Here is a 23,598-nt window from a genome sequence, read left to right as displayed (position 1 = left end):
CCTTGTAAGGCAATGGCTGGAAAAGTCATCAATGACATCTATGTTCCAGCTAGGGTTGGCCATTGATGATTAATCCAGCATGTTAGCCTGCACCTGCACCTGGACCAGGGCTTCATAAGATAAGATAAGATAAGATAATCCTTTATTAGTCCCACAGTGGGGAAATTCACAAACCCTAGATGCACCATGAGAGGGTCTCTCTACTAGAGCAAGAGGTTGCAAAGGGTTAACAAACTTATTAGAGTTGGTTCCTCGTACATTAAGGGGAATAATTTCTAAAATGGGGTACTTTTTAAGGTTAGGCCCTATCAAAGTCACTTAAAAACTGAGCATGTGCCTGTAGATATAGGTTTTGTCAATTTTCATAAAAATGTGAAAACTGCACCTACATTGCCCCATAACATCCTATAAAAAGATAGGATGCATAAGAAACCATGCCATCATAAAGCATACATTCGGAAAAGGTTAGTTATAAAGTTATTTGGGTGCTATGACTACCTACCTAAAAAGCACAAAATATAGAACTTTGAAAATTGAGAATTTCCAATTTTTTCATAATTGAATGCAAAAGATATCATCCAAATTTTTCCACTAATTTGATATAGAGTGTGTGACAAGAAAACAAACCTCAAAAATACCTGGATGTGTTAAAGCTTTCAGAGGTTTTAATCTTAACGCAGGGCAGATCAGGCTTTGTCCAAAAGCCCTAAAGCGGCTTAATCCTTATGAAGGGCCTGTCACCAGGAGCCCTTTTTCTGGATCCCCCATGTTCCCATAGTGAATACTGTACACTATTTTTTTTTATTTGAAATTGATGCATGACGGAGCAGTTTCCCAAGGTTGAGAGTGATATACCTAGCTGGACCCAACCTTTCAGGCAGACTTGTATTTCCCAACTGGTGCTTCTTCCTGCCTTTATTAGTCTTTATTAGAAGATTAATTACAGGCCACATACGTACAGGCTCATCGTGTGAAACAAAAACAACATACAACTAAAAGATTTACCCGTCTGGGCGCCAACTAGCTATTACAGTGGCTTTTTCCTCTCTAGTAACTACACACAAAACAAACGCAATGACAGTCCGTACATTCAGGCCTGCTTTCTCTCAGCATAACCTCTTGCTCTGTTAGGTCATAGATGCCATTGATGACCTTTCCAGCAGCTGCCTTACAAACCTGTGGGGAGGAGCAACTTTTAACATTAAACAATGTACAGTGTTAACACTTCTGCATTACCATGTTTAGCTCCTGGACGATGTTCCACATAAAACTTAAAATCTTGTAAAGCCACGAACCATCTAGTCACTCTCACATTTTTCCCCTTTTTTGGGCCATCCATTTTAAGGGTGAGTGTTCTGTTACTAGTTTAAATTGTCTGCCCAGAAGATATCTCAGAGACTCAGTGGCCCACTTAAGAGCAATGCATCTCCTTTCTATAATTGCATAATTTTTCTCAGCAGATGTCAGCTTTCTGCTGAGGTACATTACAGGGTGCTTTTTCCCATTTATCACCTGAGATAGAACAGCCCCTAAGCCAACATTAGAGGCATCTGCATGCAGTATAAACTCCTTCTTAATGTTGGGAGCAATCCCAACTGGGATTGCATCTCCTTTCATTTCTGCAAAGCCTGCCCTGCCTTATCAATCCACTTTAACATGTTGGATTTGGCCTTTTGGTAAGGTCTGTGAGAGCAGCAGTAATAATGGCAAAGTTTCTCACAAAACTTCTGTAATACTCTGCTATGCCCAAGAAGGCTCTGCCCTGTTTTTTTGGAAATGGCCTGAGGCCAGTTTTTAAACGCCTCAATTTTGTCAGTTTGGGGTTTGATGACTCCTCTTCCAAAGATCTAGCCTCCTTCAGACCCATATTACATTTTTTTGGGGTTAGTGTGTAAGCCAGCTTCCCGCAAGGAATCCAAGATTGCTTGTACTTTCCCTAGATGAGATTCCTAATCTGGGCTAAAAATAACCACATCATCTAGATTGGCTTATGAATACTCTCTATGAGGTTTCAAAATTAGGTCCATTAACCTCTGAAAAGTGTCTGGTGCACCATGTAGGCCAAAAGGGAATACTTTATACTAAAAGTGACCTTCTGGTGTAGAAATAGCCGTCTTTTCTTTGAGACTAGATTACCGCTTCTCTACTACTCACAGCATGGAGGAGCAGAGCCAGCGCTGCCACCGGGTCTAAAGGGGTTAATCAGAGCTGCTGGGTCTAATTAGACCCAGTCCAGCTCTGAGGGTGCTGTCACACGTCGCGTTTACCGCATGCGTTTAAAAACGCATTGCAATAGCTGGAGAGTGATTTGCCTAATTAAACAGCTGCTAACACCTGTGTTTACAAAACGCAACCGTTAACGCATTGTTAACGCATGCGTTAACATCGCGGTTAACGCATGCGGTTGTTAACGCATTGTTAACGCATGCGTTAACATCGCGGTTAACGCATGCGTTTTGTAAACACAAGTGTTAAGAGGTGTTTAATTAGGCAAATCACTCTCCAGCTATTCCAATGCGTTTTTAAACGCATGCGGTAAACGCGACGTGTGACCGCACCCTGATCAGAATCCCCAGTCACAGATGGTGATTTTCCTCTGTAACAAAATATTCATAAAAATACAATGACATTTCCCCATATAATAAAAAAATTCCCCTGCTACATTACAAAAAGCATAGCCATAGTCGCCATGTTTGCCCAAAACTATACATATTGGGGGTCATTTACTAAGGGCCCGATTCGCGTTTTCCCGACGTGTTACCCGAATATTTTTGATTTGCGCCGATTTCCCCTGAATTGCCCCGGGATTTTGGCGCACGCGATCGGATTGTGGCGCATCGGCGCTGGCATGGACGCGATGGAAATCGGGGGCATGGCTGAACGAAAACCCGACGGATTTGGAAAAACCGCCGCATTTAAAAAAAAAAAATCTGTCGCGGAGCTTGCACTTACCTTAACTCAGCCCGGCTCTGTGTATTCCAGTGCGTTCCGATGCTCTTCAGCGGAGGAACTACCTTAATAAATCCCAGCCGGACCCGAATCCAGCGCAGAGAACGCGCCGCTGGATCGCGAATGGACCGGGTAAGTAAATCTGCCCCAATGTATATCAAAACGACCAAAACAAAATAGTAAATTCAGTAATAATCTTCATTTTAAGTTAATTTGAATTTTTTTTAAAAAAAGTATTAAAAATTCAAAGAAACTGCTTTTTCCACTTATAACCCCAAATAAAAATTTAAAAAAATATTTACACTTTTATTACCTTTTAACTAGCTCTATGTGTCCCCCCAAAAATTTTTAAGGTACCACAAAAAAATTAGGGCCCTTAAACCAGCACTTATGAAGATTGGCTAAAAATGCCCGGTCACTAGAGCTTTTTCAGGGTGCGTCACTAAAGGGTTAAGTATACATACCCATTTAGAATCCTGTTCAAAGGCCGTAACCATCACCCCAACATGCGTTTTGCATTCCCTTCGTTTCCTCCATAGCGTGTCATTCATAAAGGCCCCACTTCCAGAGCGCGTCTAATGCCTATGCAAGTTAGTAACAGGTCATGTCATCACTGATGCCTCACTTCCGGGGTTTGAACTGCTCAAAACCAGAGTGGTGTGTAAAAAAGTCCTCATGAGATGAGATTCATTGCAGAACAACATAAATTTATTGAAAAACACCAATAAAAACACTTAAAATGCACATTCCAAATCACATGCAAGATTAGGGAATGGTTACAATATAACCAAAATTGATTCCCCTCCACACTGTCCCCATTGCCATAATGAAGCAAGCACACAATATATAAGTGCAGAAATGCAAGGCTGGTACAAGCAAATAGCGAAATCTCAAAAAAGGATCCCCTTTGATAAAGGCTAAATAACTTAGGTGTATTAGAATGTAAGCACCAGTGCAAACAAATGTTACCTAAATTAAGCTTGCATACAGGGGAAGTGTGGACAAATGCTCCACGCTTATCGACACCTCCGTGGCTTCCTCATGTCCCTAATGCACATGTCCACGCGCCCAGGGCACATAAAGTGCACATGCATCTCCAGGGGGCGGGGCAAAGGTCTAGTCCACTCCCTCGACATCCCCGAAGCTAGTGTGCCATCGAGAGCCTCGAGAAATGCACATGCGGCATGAAAATGATTTCATCTAAATCTGTTCTCCAAAAGCCTTGTTCTCTTTTCAACTCCTGCCATATACCCCTACAGCTATTTACAACCACATACGGGGTATTGCCGTATTCAGATGAAATTGTGTGACAAAATTTGGGGTGCTTTTCTACCTCAAACTGCTTTTAAAAATGACATTTTGGGGGCTAAAATGAGATTTTCTTGAAAAAAATGTAAATTTTCATTTTCACAGTCTTATGTTCATAAATAGCGTGAAACACCTGTAGGGTCAAACCTTCCACTTTACCTCTTGATATATTCCTTGAGGGGTGTAGTTTCCAAAATGGGGTCACTTTTGGGGGTTTATCACTGTTACAGTACTCCAGGAGCTATTCAAACATGACATGGGGCATGAAAATGATTTCATCAAAATCTGCTCTCCAAAGGCCCTAAAGCCTTGTTTTCTTTCCAACTCCTGCCATATACCCCTACAGCTATTTACAACCACATATGGGGTATTGCCGTATTCAGAAGAAATTGTGTGACAAAATTTGGGGTGCTTTTCTACCTTAAACTGCTTTTAAAAATGCAGGGACTTTTTGGGACTAAAATGAGATTTTCTTTAAAAAATTGTAAATTTTCACAGTCCTATGTTAATAAATTCTGTGAAACGCCTGTAGGGTCAAACCATTCACTTTACCCCTTGATATATTCCTTGAGGGGTGTCGTTTCCAAAATGGGTCATTTTGTCAGGGGTTTCTACTGTTCTAACACCTCAGGGGATCTACAAAAGCAACATGACACCTGAATGCTTTTTCATAAAATGCTGCTCTTCAAAAGCCCAATGGCCCTCCTTTTGCTTTGTGCCCTCCCATGTGCCCAAAAACCACATCTACATGTGGGATATTTTCTTACTCAGGAGAAATCACATAACATAATTTAGGATGCATGTACTCTTTTACTCGTGTAAATTTAAATATTTTTGAACTAATTAAACCTGTTATAGAAAATAAATTATAATTTCTTAACTTTACCTCTTTTTTATTTGAATTCCTGTGAGATGCTTAAAGGGTTAACAGACACCCTTATACCTGTTTTGAGTTGTTGAAGAGGTGCAGTTTATAAATGGGGTGAATTATAGGGGTTTCTAATGTATATGCCTTTTAAAAAACACTTTAGATATGTACTGGTACCAAAAAAACATGGTTTTGGAAATTTTCTCTTATTTTGGAAAATTGCTGTTATATTTTTAAGCCTTCTCAAATCCTAAAAAAGTAAAAGAACTCTGTCAAAATGATGAAAACATAAATTAGAGATATGGTAAATGTTAGATAAAAAATTTTGTTGTGAAGTAAAATGATTTATAGTTATTTCAAACAATGAAAATTGTAAATTTTTCAAAATTTTTCAAAATTTTTTTTTTTTTTACAAAAACTATAATACATATTGGCAGACAAACACCACTAACATGATGTACAATATGTCACAAAAAACAGTCTCAAAATCACATAGATAAGTTGAAGTGTTCCAATTATATAACCATATAAACTGACATATGTCAGATTTGAAAAATGGGGCTGCGTCCTTAAGGCCAAAATAGGCTGAGTCCTGTAGGGGTTAAAAAAGAAATATGGTTGTTTGAATGAATATGATATATGGATTTTATTAGAAACAGATGTTTTTTTAAAATGTTTGATAACATGGTAGGGCACTCGATTTTTGCACTAATGCAGTGGGTATGGGATAGGATTAAGAATAAAATAGGGGTTAAGGGATATTTAAATATAACACTACTGTGGGGGTTCACAAGGTCAATGTATGGAGATTTCAAGATTTTGGAGGGATAAGGGTTCCATATGTCCATCAGGTGTTGGATCAGGGGGTTTAAAGTCCTTTTTGGATTTTTGGATTTTATTTGGGGGCTGGGGACTGTTTTTTTTATGCTCAACTCAAGTACACCTTCAGTGCTCACTTGTCGGATAAGGATTTTATACAAGAAGAGCATCCCCTAAAAGAAATGCTTCATCCCCAAAATGGGAGGGGTTTAATGTCTAGGATCTATAAGATTATGATTAAGAATGAAAATCTCCTGCAATAGAATGTTATAAAAAATGGCAGAATGATATAACAGATTTGACAGCGGAAGAATGGGTGGACGCAATGCACATGACCAGGAATAAATATAAACAATATGTCCCATATTGTCTTCCAGACTTTTATTGTGCACAGGGTTCATATGACATATGACAGTTAAGAAAAGTGCCCAAGATTTTGCCTGGTGTACGCTGATCTTGTACACATGCTATGGAGATGTCCACAATTGCATCGTTACTGGACAGATGTCCTTGATAGATTACAGATTATCAGTTTTTAACGTGGCATTCTCTTTAGTCCACAGATCTGCATCTTGGGTACTACATTAGGTGTCATTGGTTCACTGAGGTGGTCTTTTTCTGGCAAGATTGGTAATTTTGTGCGATTGGAAGGATATGGAGGCACCCAAAGAAAGAGTGGATATTCTATTCTTGGCAGAGAGACAGGAGGAATTAAAAAATGGTGCAAAAAGAGATACAATGATGGATTTATGGTTGAATAGATCGAATGAATAATTCCTTCTTTAGTTTCCATCAGTAGATTACATAATGTATCTTTACTTTCTTTTTTTTCTTTTTTCTTTCTCTTTTTGTATTTTTTTTTTAGCTGTCAAATAGGACGTGCTCTCTGAGTTTCGTACTAAACGCCAGCCGCCAAGGGAGGGTGGGAATGGGCTTAAATGTTGTATCTCTTATAGATTTATTGTGAAGCTGCTGTAAAGTAATTTTTTGCATACATTTGAATATTATGTATTTTGTATTGTTGCCGGCGATCGGTTGCCATGACATCCTCGGGTCTTCGTCAGACCCGAGGCTGCATGGTTACTGCAGATTCGTTACAATAAGCCAGTGGCTCATTGTAATAAATCATAAGCAAAAGGGATTTACCCTGTGTTTCCATTGTGTTGTGCACTCTGCCACCACTTATGCTTTTAAAGAGGTATGAATAACGAAACTACTATTTTTACTGCTACATTCTTCTGAAGCGCTGGTCTTTTCTACAAATGTGCCAGTGGCTCATTTTAATAAATCATAAGCAAAAATGCCAAATACTAGGCAGGAACGATCTGACCATCTAGGGTTAATGTACCCTAGAGGGTCTAAGAAATAGTAAAAAAAAAAGAAAAAAAAAGTTTAAAAATGTAAAAAATTAATAAAATATAAAAAATTCTAATCAATCCCTACAACTTATGACTCTCCAAACTCTGAATTTCATGCAGTATTTCTTGTGACTCCATTTCTATTAAAATCATTGGCCCCAATCTCTCATTATTAGTAAAAGCACTTTCCATAGATGACCCTTCTTATCCTGGGAGCTGCTGGTATCACATTTGCAGCACAACAGTCAGTGATTTACTTCCATGAATTCTTCCCCATGTCACAACCTTCTGCCGCGTCTAAAAGATTTCCTAATCCTAATGTATGGCGCGGGGGGAGCCGTTGCAATGACGGCCACTAGGTCTTATTTTCAGGGGAGGCCTTATATTTCTAAGACGGAGCAAACTTGTACTAGATCTTATTTTCGGGGGATGTCTTATTTTAGGGGAAACAGGGTAAAACATAATAAACAGTAAAAATCTCAAACACGTAATTATCGCTGCATCCCAAAATGCCCAATCTATCAAAATATAAAAACGGTTATTGCTGGCGGTGACTTTCACAACAAGAAATGGCGCCCAAATGTCCAAAACTCGACTTTTACACCTTTTTACATGACCTAAAAATATAACAAGATGACAAGATGTCAATATATCAAGATGTCGCACAGTCCTCAAAATAGTAGCAATGAAAACGTCGGCTAATTTTGCAAAAAATTGCCAGAAGATGGCAACCTTTTTTTTTCTTTTTCGTACAAATTTGTTTAATTTTTTTAAATGTATTAAAACACAATAAAACCTGTATAAATTTGGTATCACCGTGATCGTACCGAACCAAAGAATAAAGTAGAGGTGTTATTTGGAGCACAGAGTGAAAGTCGTAAAAACTGAGCCCACAAGAACGTGACGCACATGCCCTTTTTTCAATTATTCCACATTTGTAATTTTTTTCCTGCTTCCCAGTACATGACGTAGAATAATAAATAACATCAGGGGAAAGTAAAATTTATTACGCACAAAATAAGACCTCACACAGCTCTGTATACGGAAAAATGAAAAAGTTATGGATTTTTGAAGATGGACAGTGAGAAATGAGAGGAATAACCCTGTGTCCCTAAGGGGATAAATACAGAGCGTGTGTCAACTGTATAACACAGGTAACTCCGTCATTGTGGGGCACTGATCGGTTGCCATGACAGCTTATAGCCTGCTGATGGCAGACTATTAGAGATCAGCTGTAAAAGTACCGTATATTCCGGCGTATAAGACGACCTGGTGTATAAGACGACCCCCCTACTTTCCTGTTTAAAATATAGAGTTTGAGATATATTCGCCGTATAAGACTACCCCTTTTCCAACGCATACAAAACACCGGTAAAAATTTTAAAAAAAACTGATTTGAATTTAACATGGTCCTTTTTTTTTAATTTAAATTCTTATGACATGCAGGTATATAGCAGGAAAACTGTCCCTCATAAACATAAGGCATACAACAACAACATTACCATCGTCCATTTTACTGTAAATGTTACCACACTGTACCTTAAATTTTTATTTTATTAAATATTCCATGCCATGTACTCAGAAGCGGGAAAAAAATTCCAAATGCAATGAAAATGGTGAAAAAAACGCATTTGCGCCATTTTCTTGTGGGCTTGGATATTACGTCTTTCACTGAGCGCCCCATATGACTTGACTACTTTAATATTTGGGTCGGTACGATTAAGGGGATACCAAATTTGTATAGGTTTTATAATGTTTTCATACATTTACGAAAATGAAAACCACCTGTACAAAAATTATTTTTTTGATTTTGCCAACTTCTGGCACTAATAACTTTTTTATACTTTGGTGTACGGAGCTGTGGGTGGTGTCATTTTTTGCGAAATTTGATAATATTTTCAATGATATCATTTTTAGGACTGTACGACCTTTTGATCACTTTTTATAGATTTTTTTATATTTTTCAAAATGGCAAAAAAGTGCCATTTTCGACTTTGGGCGCTATTTTCCGTTACGCGGTTAAACGCATTGAAAAAACGTTATCATATTTTGATCGGGAATTTTCGGACGCATCTATACCTGATGTGTTTATGATTTTTACTGTTTATTTATATTTGTCAGTTCTAGGGAAAGGGGGGTGATTTGAAATTATAGGTTTTTTATTATAATTATTTTTTTTTTTAACTTTTTTTTATTTTTATTTATACTATTTTTCAGACTCCCTAGGGTACTTTAACCCTAGGTTGTCTGATCGATCCTACCGTATATTGCCATAATACAGTATGGCAGTATATGGGGATTTTCCTCCTCATTCATTACAATGTGCTATCAGCACATTGTAATGAAGGGGTTAAAACGAAATAGCCTCGGGTCTTCGGAAGACCCGAGGCTACCATGGAGATGGATCGCCGCCCCCGATGATGTCACGGGGAGCGGCGATCCCAGGTAAGATGGCGGCGCCCATGCGCCGGTATCTTTTTGAGGCAATATGCAGCAAAGACTTACCGGCTATGGAGAGGGCTCAGCCCGTGAGCCCTCTCCATACAGCACGACCCGACCGCCGCCGTGAATACACGGCAGGCGGTCGGGATTACCGGCGTATAAGACGACCCCAGAGAAGACAGAAGATTTTTCTGTCTTCAAAAGTCGTCTTACACGCCGGAATATACGGTAGTTTAAATCACCCCTTTTTCTTTAGAACATAAAAAAAATTGGTAAAAATCACGTAAGGTATCGCCATGTCCTAAAATATCCAATCAAAATATAAATAAAATGTCTGAATGGCCACTCTTTCACAATACTTTTAAAACCTTGGTGCTTTGCGCACAAAGTGACGTGTTACGCAGTTCTGTGCAAGTGTGAAAAGTTATTGGCTTTAGAATTTGTCAAAATGGGCATTTTTTTGTACATAAGATTTAAACAGTTTAACATCTGCTAAAACCTAATAAAACCTATAAAAATTCAACCGACCTAAAGAATAAAGGGCAGGTGTCATTCGGAGCACACAGTGAAAAACATCAAAACAGAACCTGCAAAAAAAGCTGCAAGTGCATTTTTTTATCAATTTCACTGCACTTGGAATCTTTTCAGCTTTCCAGTACATTGCGTGGAATAGTAAAATGTGCCACAAAAAAGTACCATATGATCCACAGTTAACAATCCCATATACATCTATATATATACGGAAAAATCAGAAAGTTATAGGGTTGAGTGTTGTGTAGCTAAACAGTTTTTATACAGCTCCTCTGCTCACTACTGTAGATTAATATTTTCCATGGAAATATCTTGTACATAGGGGGCAGTATTATTGTAGTTATATTCATGTACATAGGGGGCAGGATTATAATAGTTATATTCCTGTACATAGGGGCAGTATTGTAGTGGTTATATTCTTGTACATAGGGGGCAGTATTATAGTAGTTATATTCTTGTACATAGGGGGCAGTATTATAGAAGTTATATTCTTGTAGATAGGGGGCAGTATAATTGTGAAGAGAAAGGGTAGATTTTAAATAGATATTCAGCTCACCTCTGACTTGCATATGCGTCACTTTTCTTCATGCGATATCCACACCTTGAATGTGAACGGTGCTCGGATCTTGGATTATAATGAAATCCTGTGCCGTCTCAGGAATATGGTATAGAAGAAGAATGGTTGAATCCAGCACTCGTGGATTGCTTAGACCATGACTAAGGACATCATATTAGTATCCGTCCGAAACGCGTAGGTCTGCCGTTCCCCCCCCCCCATGTTTTTTAACAGGGAGCACTCTAGCTAATGTTTTTAAGGCTTGTGTGTCAATTTTTGATTTTTGCATGATATGGATTTAATAAACAAAATGCAATTTTAAAGCAATTCCCATGAGTGCTGGATTCAACCATTCTTCTTCTATATGCAGTATAATTGTAGTTATATTCATGTACATTGGGGGCAGTATTATAGAAGTTATGAAAGGGAAACCGGTATAAGCGCTCACACACCTGGACATGTAGTCTGTAATCCAGTCTCCACTCCGCTGGGATGCAAGAAAGCCTAGTCCGCCGGCCACGGACACAAATAGTGAAAATTTAAATGCAAGGAATAGCTCAGCATCAGTAGTAAAAATCAATTCTTCTTTATTTCATTTAAATTAAAAAGTCCATAGCAAAAACCAACGCGTTTCAGGAGAATAATCTCCCTTAATCATTTTTACTACTGATGCTAAGCTATTCCTTGCATTTAAATTTTCATTATAAAAGTTATATTCCTGTACATAGGGGACAGTATTATAGAAGTTGTATTGTTGTACATAGGGGGCAGTATAATTGTAGTTATATTCATGTACATAGGGGGCAGTATTATAGAAGTTATATTCCTGTACATAGGGGACAGGGGCACAAGGATGCTTGTGATGGCAAGCCCACGATGTTTCTCTTACTAACGAAGGCTTCGGTTTCAGCGCTCTTCCCTCCATTAAGCCGCAGCCTTACAATAGCACAGGTAACCAAGGATGCTTGTCCTTAGTCACCCACAAGCATTAATTGCACTTCTTTCTCGTAGCGCAGGCAATGGTTTCAGCACTGCATCCTCCAGCAAGCCACTGCCATGCGCAATTGCGGGTATCCAAGGGTGCTTGCATAATATTACCAGCAAAGCATCCTTGGATATTCACGAGGACTTGTAGGAGGATATAGCGCTGAAGCCACTTTCTGCAATACAAGAAAGAAAAGCTATAAAGATTTACCCTGCATATTAGCAAAACATTGTTTGATTTAAGTCAATCTACCAACAATGTGACTCTGAGTAACATTTTGCAAATTCCACCCACATCACTTGACCCCGACTACTTCATTTGACTCCACCCACAAAATAGGGCCACTATTTAAATTTTTTCCAGGGCCTCTTTAATTTCCCAGTCCGCCCCTGGACTATAGTAACATCCAAAAGGTATGTTGATATCTGATATGCTCTCCCTCCTAATACACATCTGTGAGACACAGACATCAGCTACACATGAATCTAAGATTTTCTGTTTTAACATGGCTGCCTGAAGCGGTTGTATCTTTCCTATACACACACAGGCTGCATCGAACACCAGCACGAAGAAGCACATAGAGGAGCTATTACACCATTATGCCTCACATCATTATACAGGCTGTCAGTCATGTGTATAGGAGTATCTCATACACACACAGGGTGCGGTCACACGTCTCGTTTTAAAAATTCATTGCAACAGCTGAAGAGAGATTTGCCGAATTAAACATTTGTTAACACTTGCGTTTACAAAAGGCATGTGTTAATGGGATGTTAACTGCCAGAAAAGGTGGAGGACCAATAAACAGTAAAGTACAGCTGACAACCTATGCTGGTTCCTCTCCTGCTTCTGCAACCATCATAGGCCCATGAAATGGAGCGTCAGGAAAGGAGCAGTGAAGACTTCTCAGCTGCATTCATTGGACCGTCACTGTCACGAGACTGCAGGCTGAAAAGTGGTGATTTGTGTACCCCTCTTCAAGGCTACATTTAAAAGGAAAAAGGAACTGGGAAGCAATGTCAGCACTCCTCTTAGAACTGCTTCAGTGACCAGTAACACAGGGCTATGGAGTCGGTTACCATTTTGGTGGAGTTGGAAGTTTGGCTTACTAACACCATAACCGTGTAAGTCATATTGTATAATTTAATTAGGGGGGTGCTGAATAAAATATTAAATATGATATATAATAAAATTGACCCTTTAACCCCTTACCTATAGTAATAGTACAGCGCGCATCGGGTGCGGGTACATGGAGAGGGCCCGCGGGCTGAGCCCTCTCCATAGCCGGGAAGTCTTTGCTGCATATTGCAGCAAAGTCTTACCGGTAACACACGGTGTTTTCCCTCGATCACCGCCGGCAAAGCTGCTGGCAGTTTCAAGAAGATGGCGGCTGTCATACTGTAGTATGGCAGTATATGGCAGGATCGATCAGGCAACCTAGGGTTAAAGTACCCTAGGGAGTCTGAAAAATAGTAAAAATAAAAAAGCTCCCTACACCAAAGTATGAAAAAGTTATTAGTGTCAGAAGATGGCAAAATAAAAAAAAATGTGTACAGGAGGTTTTAATTTTTGTAAATGTATGAAAACATTTGCAATTTTTTTCCTGCTTCCCATTACATGGCATGGAGTGTTCAATACCACCACTATGAAGTGTAATTTATTACACATAAAACAAGCCATCACAGAGCTCTTTACGTGTAAAAAAAGTTGTACATTTTTGAAAGTGGGGAGTGAAAAATGGAAATGAAAAAACAAAAAAAGGCCTGGTAGATAAGGGGTTAATGATGAGGCCTGAAAGGTATTTGTATTCAATAGTTACATAGCTGTTACAGTTGAAAAAGCCACAAGTCCATCAAGTGCAACCTATAATTTTATAGTATGAAGCTACAATACATTTCACACAAGGCATTTATTACAATTTAGGTGCAGTTAGAATAAGATTTCAGCTGCTCTTTCCTCTGTTAGTATGTAGTTTTTTAATGTAGGGCCATTATTCATATTCACATGTAAGAAATATTCATAAATTAAAATTATTTTGTTGAACATGGTGTAATTGACATAATTTACATAATCCCTTAACTTGTTAAACTACCAGCACCCTCATGTAGGGTATCAGAGTTGTGGTTCTGCGAGATAGAGAACAGGACATACAAGCAGTAAAGAAAAATGACAAAACCACAATCCTGATGCTTTTAGAAAGATAAGATTCTTATCTTTAATATTTCACCAAACACATGGTTCTTGGTGCTATCGAACCCGATTTGAGCATCTGAAGCGATGTTCCCCCTAAAGGCAAATGACTTTGGAGGTGATTTTTTTTTAACGTTACAGAGGTGAGATTTAAGATAAAAGGAGGAATTATGGAAAGGACATTTCATACCCTACATGAGGGTGCTGGTAATTTAGTGGGTAAAATCTGTTGATGGATTCCCATTCATTTAATATTTGCTACTTTTTACAGGTGATCTTTCTTACAACATTGTTCTATCTTCTGAGCTCCAGTGATGAGTACTATAAGCCAGTCAAATGGGTTATCAGTCTCACACCACTCTCTCAACCTGGCCCATCTTCCAATATGATTGGACAATCTGTAGAAGAGGCTATAAGGTAGTGTAAAACCCCCAATCCATTGCATGATCTAGTAGTGTTAATGATGTAAGCATGAATATTTTTGTGCGGAATTTGTTTGTTTACAGCCTCCAAGGCGTCATGGGTTTTAACAATTAAAGAGGACCTGTTAGGGCCATTTGGGACACTGACCCTCCCACAGGTCCATCTGGATCAGTGGTTTCGTGTCCCAAATCACCCTTTAGCAGGTCCCTTCGTAGATGCTATAAAGAAACTTTTATACTTGCCTAGATGTGGGTCCAAGAATTGGTCCACATTACTCTTAGGTCTCTTGCAACCCTTGTAAACTGGACCCCATGGACTGCACGTGCAGCGGAGGAGTAGGTGTGCTGGAACTACAATAGTTAATACAGTTCCAGCGTTGCTATTCTTCCAGCAGATGGGACATGCTTTCAATATATTTCTACATAACCCTGTTACAGGATTAGTCCAGAAAGGCAGCTTCCATACCTAGCAACTTCAGATATTAGCCCTTTTAGGCAGAATACTCTATCACTCAGTAACCTCATGTTTTAACCCCTTAAAAGGAATCTGCCAGCCATTTGTATTACACAAAGTTTCAGTTAGTGTTTGGTAGCAGCTCTGTATAACCATACCTTTTTGTCATGTGGCATTAGCAACAGAACTGAAAAAAATGCATTTATATTCAAAGATTATAGCTAGATTCAGAGCATTATAATGCATGCGATCTCTTCACTGAACACAGCACAGCTCCTCCCCTGCTACAGCAGTGACTCATAGCAGAGGGGAGGGAGTATTGTGTGAAGGGATCTCACACATCAGTGCACCAGAGTTCCATATTCAGGTACAATTTTAGAATATACATTTATTTTTCACAGAACCGTTGCTACAACTTATATGGGATTTGGAAGATTCCATTACAGTATTTGGAAATTGTCTGATGTAGGCGGCCACGCTAACTTAGCTTGATGTATGGTCACACTGGTGCATTTTGCATATTACACAGCACTAATTACTGTGATATCACATGACCATGGACTGTTTTTGATATAGAGAGTATATTATTGTCAAACTAATAGAAACAAAAACATTTGCTTAAGGAAGGGGTGCATTATGCTATGTTAGGGGCAACTAAGAACATGGTGTTATGTCCTTAAATTTGACCAATCCATAGGTATTAGTGTTTAAAAGATAACAATCTAACCACTGAGGCCATGAGACAGTTCTCTAGAGACGTACGTTGTGTCTCTGTTGTCTATTGATATGTAATATAGGAGTCACAGGATTATACAGTGTAGAAAAAAGGAATATCTCACTACAATATATCTGCTTGATATGTAAAACATGTACCCAATAAATATTTTTTTCAAAAGAAAAAAAAAGATGACAATCTGTATTCGCCCAGCATAAACAGCAAGCAATGTCAAGCATTGTAACACCTTCTCGTTGTAGTTTCTTTCATGCTCCTGTGTGGTGGCATTGCTAGGTCAAAAGATCCGGGGCGCTCCCTCTGGATCAGCAGTTCACTGGTCCCGCAGTCCAGGGAGCTTTTTCCACTCTCATCCCTATCTGTGTCATCAGGACACAGATAGAGATAGGTAGTATAATAGTGCACGGAGCTGCCAGTTCCACACAGCACTACACTGAGCAGTAGGTGTGATTATGTAACTGCACTGCATCTCCTGCTTCATGCAGTTTAATATAGCAGCCTGGAGCAGGAGACGCGATCTGATGAAGTCACAGCTGATCGTACTTCACAGAAGACAGAGGATAAAGAAAGAAGACAGAGGTGAGTATGAGGATTTTTTTTGTTTATTAGTAAACTGTGTAGGCAGTACATTATAGGCAGGAATTATTATGGACTGGTGGCATTTCTATATAGGGGGGCATAGCTATGGACTGGGAGCATTGCTTTAAAAGGGGTATTACCATTTAGCGCATTTCTATATACAGGGGTTTACTTTGGACTAAGATCCTTACTTTATAAAGGGAATATTTCTATATAGAGGGGGCATTACTGTGGACTGGTGGCATTTCTATATGGAGCGGGAATTTCTGTGGACTAGGAGCATTACTTTATAAAGGGGCCATTATTGGACTGGGGAGCATTTCTGTAGAAAGCTGCTAATACCATTAGCCTGCAGGGAATTAATGTGGGCATTTTTAAATCCTGGCATTACTGTGGAGTTTGGGGGCATCACTGAGGAATGTGGATTTATTTTGACGGAAGGCACTTTTAGGTAGGGGTTTCTTTTAGTGGGCAATTTTATGACAGAAGCCATAATCAGGTAAGGGCAATTATTAGGAACGAGAAACCGATTAAGGAGGGGGGTGTTCACAAGTGGCAGTAGAGGGAGCATGTGAGCGGACGTGATGTCATGCCTCCCCGCAGCTGCTCAACTTGACCACATGAGGTTCTGGATGTGAGTTCAGCATGGTTCGTGTGTCTACACCTGGGAGGGAGCTCTGCTGGGAGTGAGCATGGCCGTTGGAGGCAACGAAGAGGTGGTGGAGAGAGCGTTCTTTATGGAGCAGCGTGCAATGCATAGTTTTGAAAGCATTCGATCAAGAAAAGTGAAAGAAGAGATGCTGTGGAGGGCCCTCTTGCTGGAGATGTGAGGAACGCGGGGAGACGACCGTCGGCATCCGGAAATGACGCCTGGGGGGGGGGGTCAGGACCGCGAAGCACGGTAAGGTTTGACCATCCTAGGGGCCCCCATCCTTTAATTAGTCTCTGCTGACTTCTGTTTGATCCTCTGTTTTTTTTTGCTGCATAAGGACTAACTCTCCTAGAAATGTGTGAATACCGCCTGAACTCACCTTAACTAGCTGTGGGATGCATGAGTTAATCTCCAAGCACTGTGTTTTACTAACCTCAACTTTTTTGTATGCGTTAATCTTTAAGACCGAGTGATATTAATCCATTCCTTCTTGCTGTTTTGAGTATACTAGTCTTCCACAATTCTGAATCTGGCTTATTGCATCATATGAGGAGCTGTGCAATACTAACCGCACTTTGCTAGCCAGTTCAAGGGAAAAACTCTGTAATATCTCTTTTCATGGAATGCGGGCAGTCTCTGCTGCCTTTTGTTTGATGCACTGTTCTTTTATTGCATAAGGACTAACTCTCCTGGAACTGTTTGAATACTGCCTGTATATAGAAGAACAACAGTGTAAGAGTTTACGTGGGGCGCTAGAACACAACCACTTGAGCCCTGGAATGTAGAAGACCTCCTGTGGGGTCATATAAACCACGGTCCGGCCGATGTAAATAAAAGAAGTAATTTATTTCAGATCTTACCGATCAGTATGGAGTAAAATGGTACAAATTAATGTTCCCTTTAACTCGTTTCGGGTCTTGGACCCTTTCTCAAAAAACGGACAATTATATACATATCAATGCTTTGACAAAGCCTTTAAATACAAATAGAGTATGTTACTTACACTCCTGGGTTGGTGGATTACATGGCGCAAACCAGGGGAAGTTACACCTGCGCACTTCAAAGGACAGTACGCCGAGTGGATTTTTCGCTCCACTGCGCATGCGCCAAAATCCGGCTCGCCGGAAGTGACGTCACCGTTGTCATGGTGACGCGTCCTCACCACATTACCTCCCCCGGGCTTGTGCAACTTATTCTTACATAGGTATGCATATTTTAAAAGACATAACATACACAAATGGCAACATACATAAAAGACAGCATACATGAAATTTACACATAAAATTCTTTTTCCTTAAATAAATAAATAAATAATTACATGAGGAAAATCACAAAAGTTAAATATAAGTATAAAATCTTAATAATAAAAAATAAAGAGTAATATTAAAGGTATTACTACATATACTTTTAAGATTATATAATAATAAAGTGCATGAAATACATTAGAAAATATATGTACAGTATGTATATATAAAAATCTATTATTATTAGATAGGTAGAGGCTTTTTCAGAATATGCTCTCAAGACTTTCGTTAAGACCATTAGGGACTAGACATTGCATCTTGAATATCCAGAACATCTCCCTTTTCTTTAGATGTTCGAATCTCTGTGGAGTTGTAGGGTCGATGTGTTCTATAGGTGTCAGACTGAATTCCCTTAAAGGAAACCTACCATTTCAAATGGTAGGTGTAAGCTGTAAACACCGAGCACCAGCTCAGGGTGAGCTGGTGCCGGTGCTTAGTTTCGTTAGTGTTAAAACCGCGGTATCGCGGTTTTAACACTTTTTAAACTTTATAGCAGAAACTGCTTCGGCGCTGCGTGCACGAAATCTTATTTTAAGAAGGTGGATAGCAATAGCTATTTAGATTTTAGCAGTAGCCATTTTAAAAAATGTCTTACAAATGTACCTTATGGTCAATTTAAAAGGATAAGGAGGAATTGCACTGATAATGCTGACTATGACCAACAAAGCAATGTTCTTACGGGGCGGTTTAGAGCCAAAGGATATCCGCTAAACCTTGTACAAACAGCACAGAAAAGGGCAGCGGCACTTAGTCAGGAAGATTGCCTAAAACCAGGAAATAGAGATACTACCACCGATGTGAGTGATATTAATTTTATCACCACTTTTTCGAGTGATAGTCAAAAAATACGCAGTATACTGAAGAAACACTGGGAAGTATTGACACACGATCCATACCTAAGGAATATTATACCTAAAAATCCCCGCCTAACGTTTAGGAGATCTTGCATCTTGAAGAATATACTTGCACCAAGTCGCCTAAGAGCTGAAAAAAGTAAAAACGCCCAAGTATCATTCTTTCCAAAAACTGTAGGTAGTTTCAGATGTGGTCAGGTAAGATGCAAGTGTTGTGATTCAATTAGCCATCGACGGACTACCTTTATGTCAAATGTAACTAGGGAGACGTTCCAAATCAAATCTTTCCTCAACTGTAGTTCCAAGTATGTTGTTTATTTAATAGAATGTACATGTAAATTCCAGTATATTGGATGTACGATACAACCTTTAAGGGAAAGATTCAACAATCACAGGCATAATATTGAAAATGGATATGCCTTACGTGTCCCGACACGCAGCCTCTCATCACAAATGTAACTTAAGGGAATTCAGTCTGACACCTATAGAACACATCCGACCCTACAACTCCACAGAGATTCGAACATCTAAAGCAGGGGTAGGGAACCTATGGCTCGGGAGCCATATGTGGCTCTTTTGATGGCTGCATCTGGCTCTCAGACAAATCATTGATTTATAGCAATCGGCAGTGTGTACATCTAAGACACACAAGTTGCTTTTTTTTGCCGTCACTACCTATTTACTTGGGGCATGTTTTGGCGCTACTTATCTACTGGGGAATTATGTGCTGGCACTACCTATCTACTGGGGAACATGTGCTGTGGCTACCTATCTACTGGGGAAATATGTGCTGGCATTACCTACCTACTGGGAGGCATTTGCTGTGTCTACTGGGACCTGGGGGCATGTGATGGGGCTACCTGCCTGCTGGGAGGTATTTGCTGTGGCTACCTATCTACTGGGGGCATGTGCTATGACTACCTATCTACTGGGGGCATGTGCTTTGGCTACCTTTCTATTGGGGAGCATGTGCTGTGACTAACTATCTTCTGGGGGGTCATGTGTTATGGCTACCTATGTGCTGAGGGCATGTGCTTGGGCTACCTTTCTACAGGGGGCATGTGCTGGGGCTAACTATCTACTGGGGGAATGTGCTATGACTACCTATCTGCTGGAGGGGGCATGTGCTGTGGCTACCTATTTACTAGCAGGCATGTGATGGTGCTACCCATCTACTGGGGGGCATGTGCCGTGATTACCAATATACTGGGAGGCATGTGCTGTGGCTACCTATCTACTTGGGGGCATATGCTGGGGCTAGCTGTCTATTTGGGTGGATGTGCTGGGGCTACATATGTACTGGGGGGCATGTACTGGGGCTACCAATCTACGGGGGGGCAAGTGCTGTGGCTACCTATCTACTGGGGGCCATGTGCTGTGGCTACCTATCTTCTGGGGGACAAGTGCCGTGGCTACCTATCTACTGGGGGGCAAGTGCATATTGTATGGCTCCCCACAGAATTACATTTTTAAATATGTGGTGTTCATGGCTCTCTCAGCCAAAAAGGTTCCTGACCCCTGATCTAAAGAAAAGGGAGATGTTCTGGATATTCAAGATGCAATGTCAAGTCCCTAATGGTCTTAACGAAAGACTTGAGAGCATATTCTGAAAAAGCCTCTACCTATCTAATAATAATAGATTTTTTATATATACATACTGTACATATATTTTCTAATATATTTCATGCACTTTATTATTATATAATCTTAAAAGTATATGTAGTAATACCTTTAATATTACTCTTTATTTTTTATTATTAATATTTTATAACTTTTGTGATTTTCCTCATGTAATTATTTATTCATTTATTTAAGGAAAAAAATGTTACGTGTAAATTTCATGTATGCTGTCTTTTATGTATGTTGCCATTTGTGTATGTTATGTCTTTTAAAATATGCATACCTATGTAAGAATTCATATCGTCCCCAGAGGTGCTATACCACACTGGGCATTAAATACATTAAAGGGGTTATCCGGGTTTAAAAAATTTCTTATGGCCGGGCTGGGGAGGGCTAGTTAAACATAATAAACATGTACTTACCTCGTCCGTCGCCGCTGATGTCCCGCACCGCGGTCCCTTCGATCCGTGCCCCTGTTTGTTTACAGGGGCACAGAAGCCGCGCACAGAGAGCTTCCGGTCCGCCATGTGGACGGCTCCTCCCATCCGTCCCTATCTCTCAGCGTTGTAAGCGCTGGGAGATGGTGCGCATGGGAGCTTCCGGCCGGCCGGAAGCTCCCTGTGCGCACTTGTAATGAAACTGGCGCACAGAGAAGACCGGCCGCGGCACGGGACATCGGCAGCACCGGAGGAGGTAAGTACATGTTTATTGTGTTTAAATAGCCCTCCCCAGCCCGGCCATAAGAAATTTTTTAAACCATGATAACCCCTTTAATCCCTGAGGTGAGCAACCCTCGCCACATTAAATCTGCCATCACACATTAAATCTGCAGAAAAAGCCAGTGACAGGTGATTTGCTGAGGACGCGTCACCATGACAACGGTGAGCGATCCGCATTATCTGTCAGTGGCACTGCACAAGCCCGGGGGAGGCGATTTAATGGGGACGCATCACCATAACAACGGTGAGCGATCCACATTACCTTTCAGCGGCGCTGCACAAGCCCGGGGGAGGTGATGTGGTGAGGACGCGTCACCATGACAACGATGACGTCACTTCCGGCGAGCCGGATTTTGGCGCATGCGCAGTGGAGCGAAAAATTCACTCGGCGTACTGTCCTTTGAAGTGCGCAGGTGTAACTTCCCCTGGTTGGCGCCATGTAATCCACCAACCCAGGAGTGTAAGTAACATACTCTATTTGTATTTAAAGGCTTTGTCAGAGCATTGATATGTATATACTTGTCCGTTTTTTGAGAAAGGGTCCAAGACCCGAAACGCGTTAAAGGGACCATTAATTTGTACCATTTTACTCCATACTGATCGGTAAGATCTTAAATAAATTACTTCTTTTATTTACATCGACTAAACCGTGGTTTATATGACCCCACAGGAGGTCTTCTACATTCAAGGGCTCAGGTGGTTGTGTTCTAGCGCCCCACGTAAACTCTTACACTGTTGTTCTTCTATATATATATATATATATATATATATATATATATATATATATATATATGCTTTTACCGAAAGCTTTGGTTTCGGGTATGTAGAGTTGTGGGAACTGCTGATCCTTACACACAGAGCCAATTCCGGATTGGAAATACCAAGGACCGTTCCCCAGGAGTGGGAAATTATGCATAACACTAAGCTTCAGGTCCCGGTGCATGGAGAGGGCTCACGGGCTGAGCCCTCTCCATAGCCGGTAAGTCTTTGCTGCATATTGCAGCAACTGCTTACCGGTAACACCCACGATCGGTGCTAGCACCGATCGCGGGTGTTTTCACAGCGATAGCGGCGCATACTCACCCTCGATGTCTACTCACCCTCGATTCTGGCCCCGATGTCTGCGCGGCTCGTCTTAAGTCTTCTGCGCCGTCTTCTTTCTTCTGCTGGGCGCCGCCATGTCTTTCCCCGGGGCGGCGCCTAGTATGACGTCAGCAGCGGCGCGTCATACTAGGCGCCTGCCGGGGAAGATCAATGGCGGCGCCCAGCAGAAGAAAGAAGACGGCGCGGACATCGGGGGAGCAGCGCAGCACATCGGGGCCACCGGAGGGTGAGTATATAAGTTTATTTTTTTTTTAATGCTGGGCTGGGCTGTGCTGTATACTACTGGGGGCTGTGCTGTATACTACTGGGGGCAGTGCTGTATACTACTGGGGCAGTGCTGTATACTACTGGGGGCTGTGCTGTATACTACTGGGGGCTGTGCTGTATACTACTGGGGGCTGTGCTGTATACTACTGGGGGCAGTGCTGTATACTACTGGGGGCAGTGCTGTATACCACTGGGGGCAGTGCTGTATACTACTGGGGGCAGTGCTGTATACTACTGGGGGCTGTGCTGTAATGGTAATGTTGTTGTTGTATGCCTTATGTTTATGAGCGACAGTTTTCCTGCTGTATACCTGCATGTCATAAGAATTTAAATTAAAAAAAGGACCATGTTAAATTCAAATCTGTTTTTTTTTTTAATTTTTACCGGTGTTTTGTATGCGTTGGAAAAGGGGTAGTCTTATACGGCGAATATATCTTAAACTCTATATTTTAAACAGGAAAGTAGGGGGGTCGTCTTATACACCAGGTCGTCTTATACGCCGGAATATACGGTACTGCCTGAACTAGCTCTGGCTGTACGATGCATGAGTTAATCTCCCAGTACTGTGCTTTACTAAACTGAACTTTTAGCTGTATTGTATGAGCTAAATCTTTTAAGACCGATTCATATTAATCCATTCCTTCTCTCTGTCTTGAGTGTACTAGTCTTTTTATGATTTGTGTAAGATTAATCTGAATCTGGTTTATAACATTATATGAGGAGCTGTGGAATATTAATTGCAGTAGGCTTGCCATTTTAAGGGAAAACCTCCAAAATAATCATTTAGGGATGTGCAATATCAATCTCTCTCTGTCTCTTCGTGCTGCAAGAGTTAATTGGTCAGGATTGTGTAATATTAACCCCTTAGCGCTCCGCGCCGTAGC

At 40.6% G+C, this 23,598-nt stretch overlaps 1 protein-coding gene across 12 annotated transcripts in view; it reads left to right on the top strand.

Moving 5' to 3' along the window:
* The window catches only part of TMEM245 (transmembrane protein 245), a 757,127-nt gene that overhangs the window by 421,610 nt on the left and 311,919 nt on the right, over positions 1 to 23,598 (top strand). For 10 of the 12 annotated variants that reach the window (XR_011855834.1, XR_011855837.1, XR_011855832.1 and 7 more), the window contains one exon: positions 14,278 to 14,423. The exons of the other annotated variants lie outside the window; for them this stretch is intronic. Coding sequence is in view for 3 of the 10 variants with exons in the window: in XM_072152982.1 (XP_072009083.1) it covers positions 14,278 to 14,423 (146 nt within the window). In the remaining 7 variants the exon portion in view is untranslated. The remainder of the gene's footprint in view (positions 1 to 14,277; positions 14,424 to 23,598) is intronic. 12 annotated transcript variants of the gene reach the window in all.

The sequence above is a fragment of the Engystomops pustulosus genome, chromosome 5 (genome assembly GCF_040894005.1).
Source record: "Engystomops pustulosus chromosome 5, aEngPut4.maternal, whole genome shotgun sequence".
Taxonomy (NCBI): Eukaryota; Metazoa; Chordata; class Amphibia; order Anura; family Leptodactylidae; genus Engystomops; species Engystomops pustulosus.
Note: the sequence above shows the minus strand (reverse complement) of the source record. Positions and strands in the feature narration are given on the sequence as shown.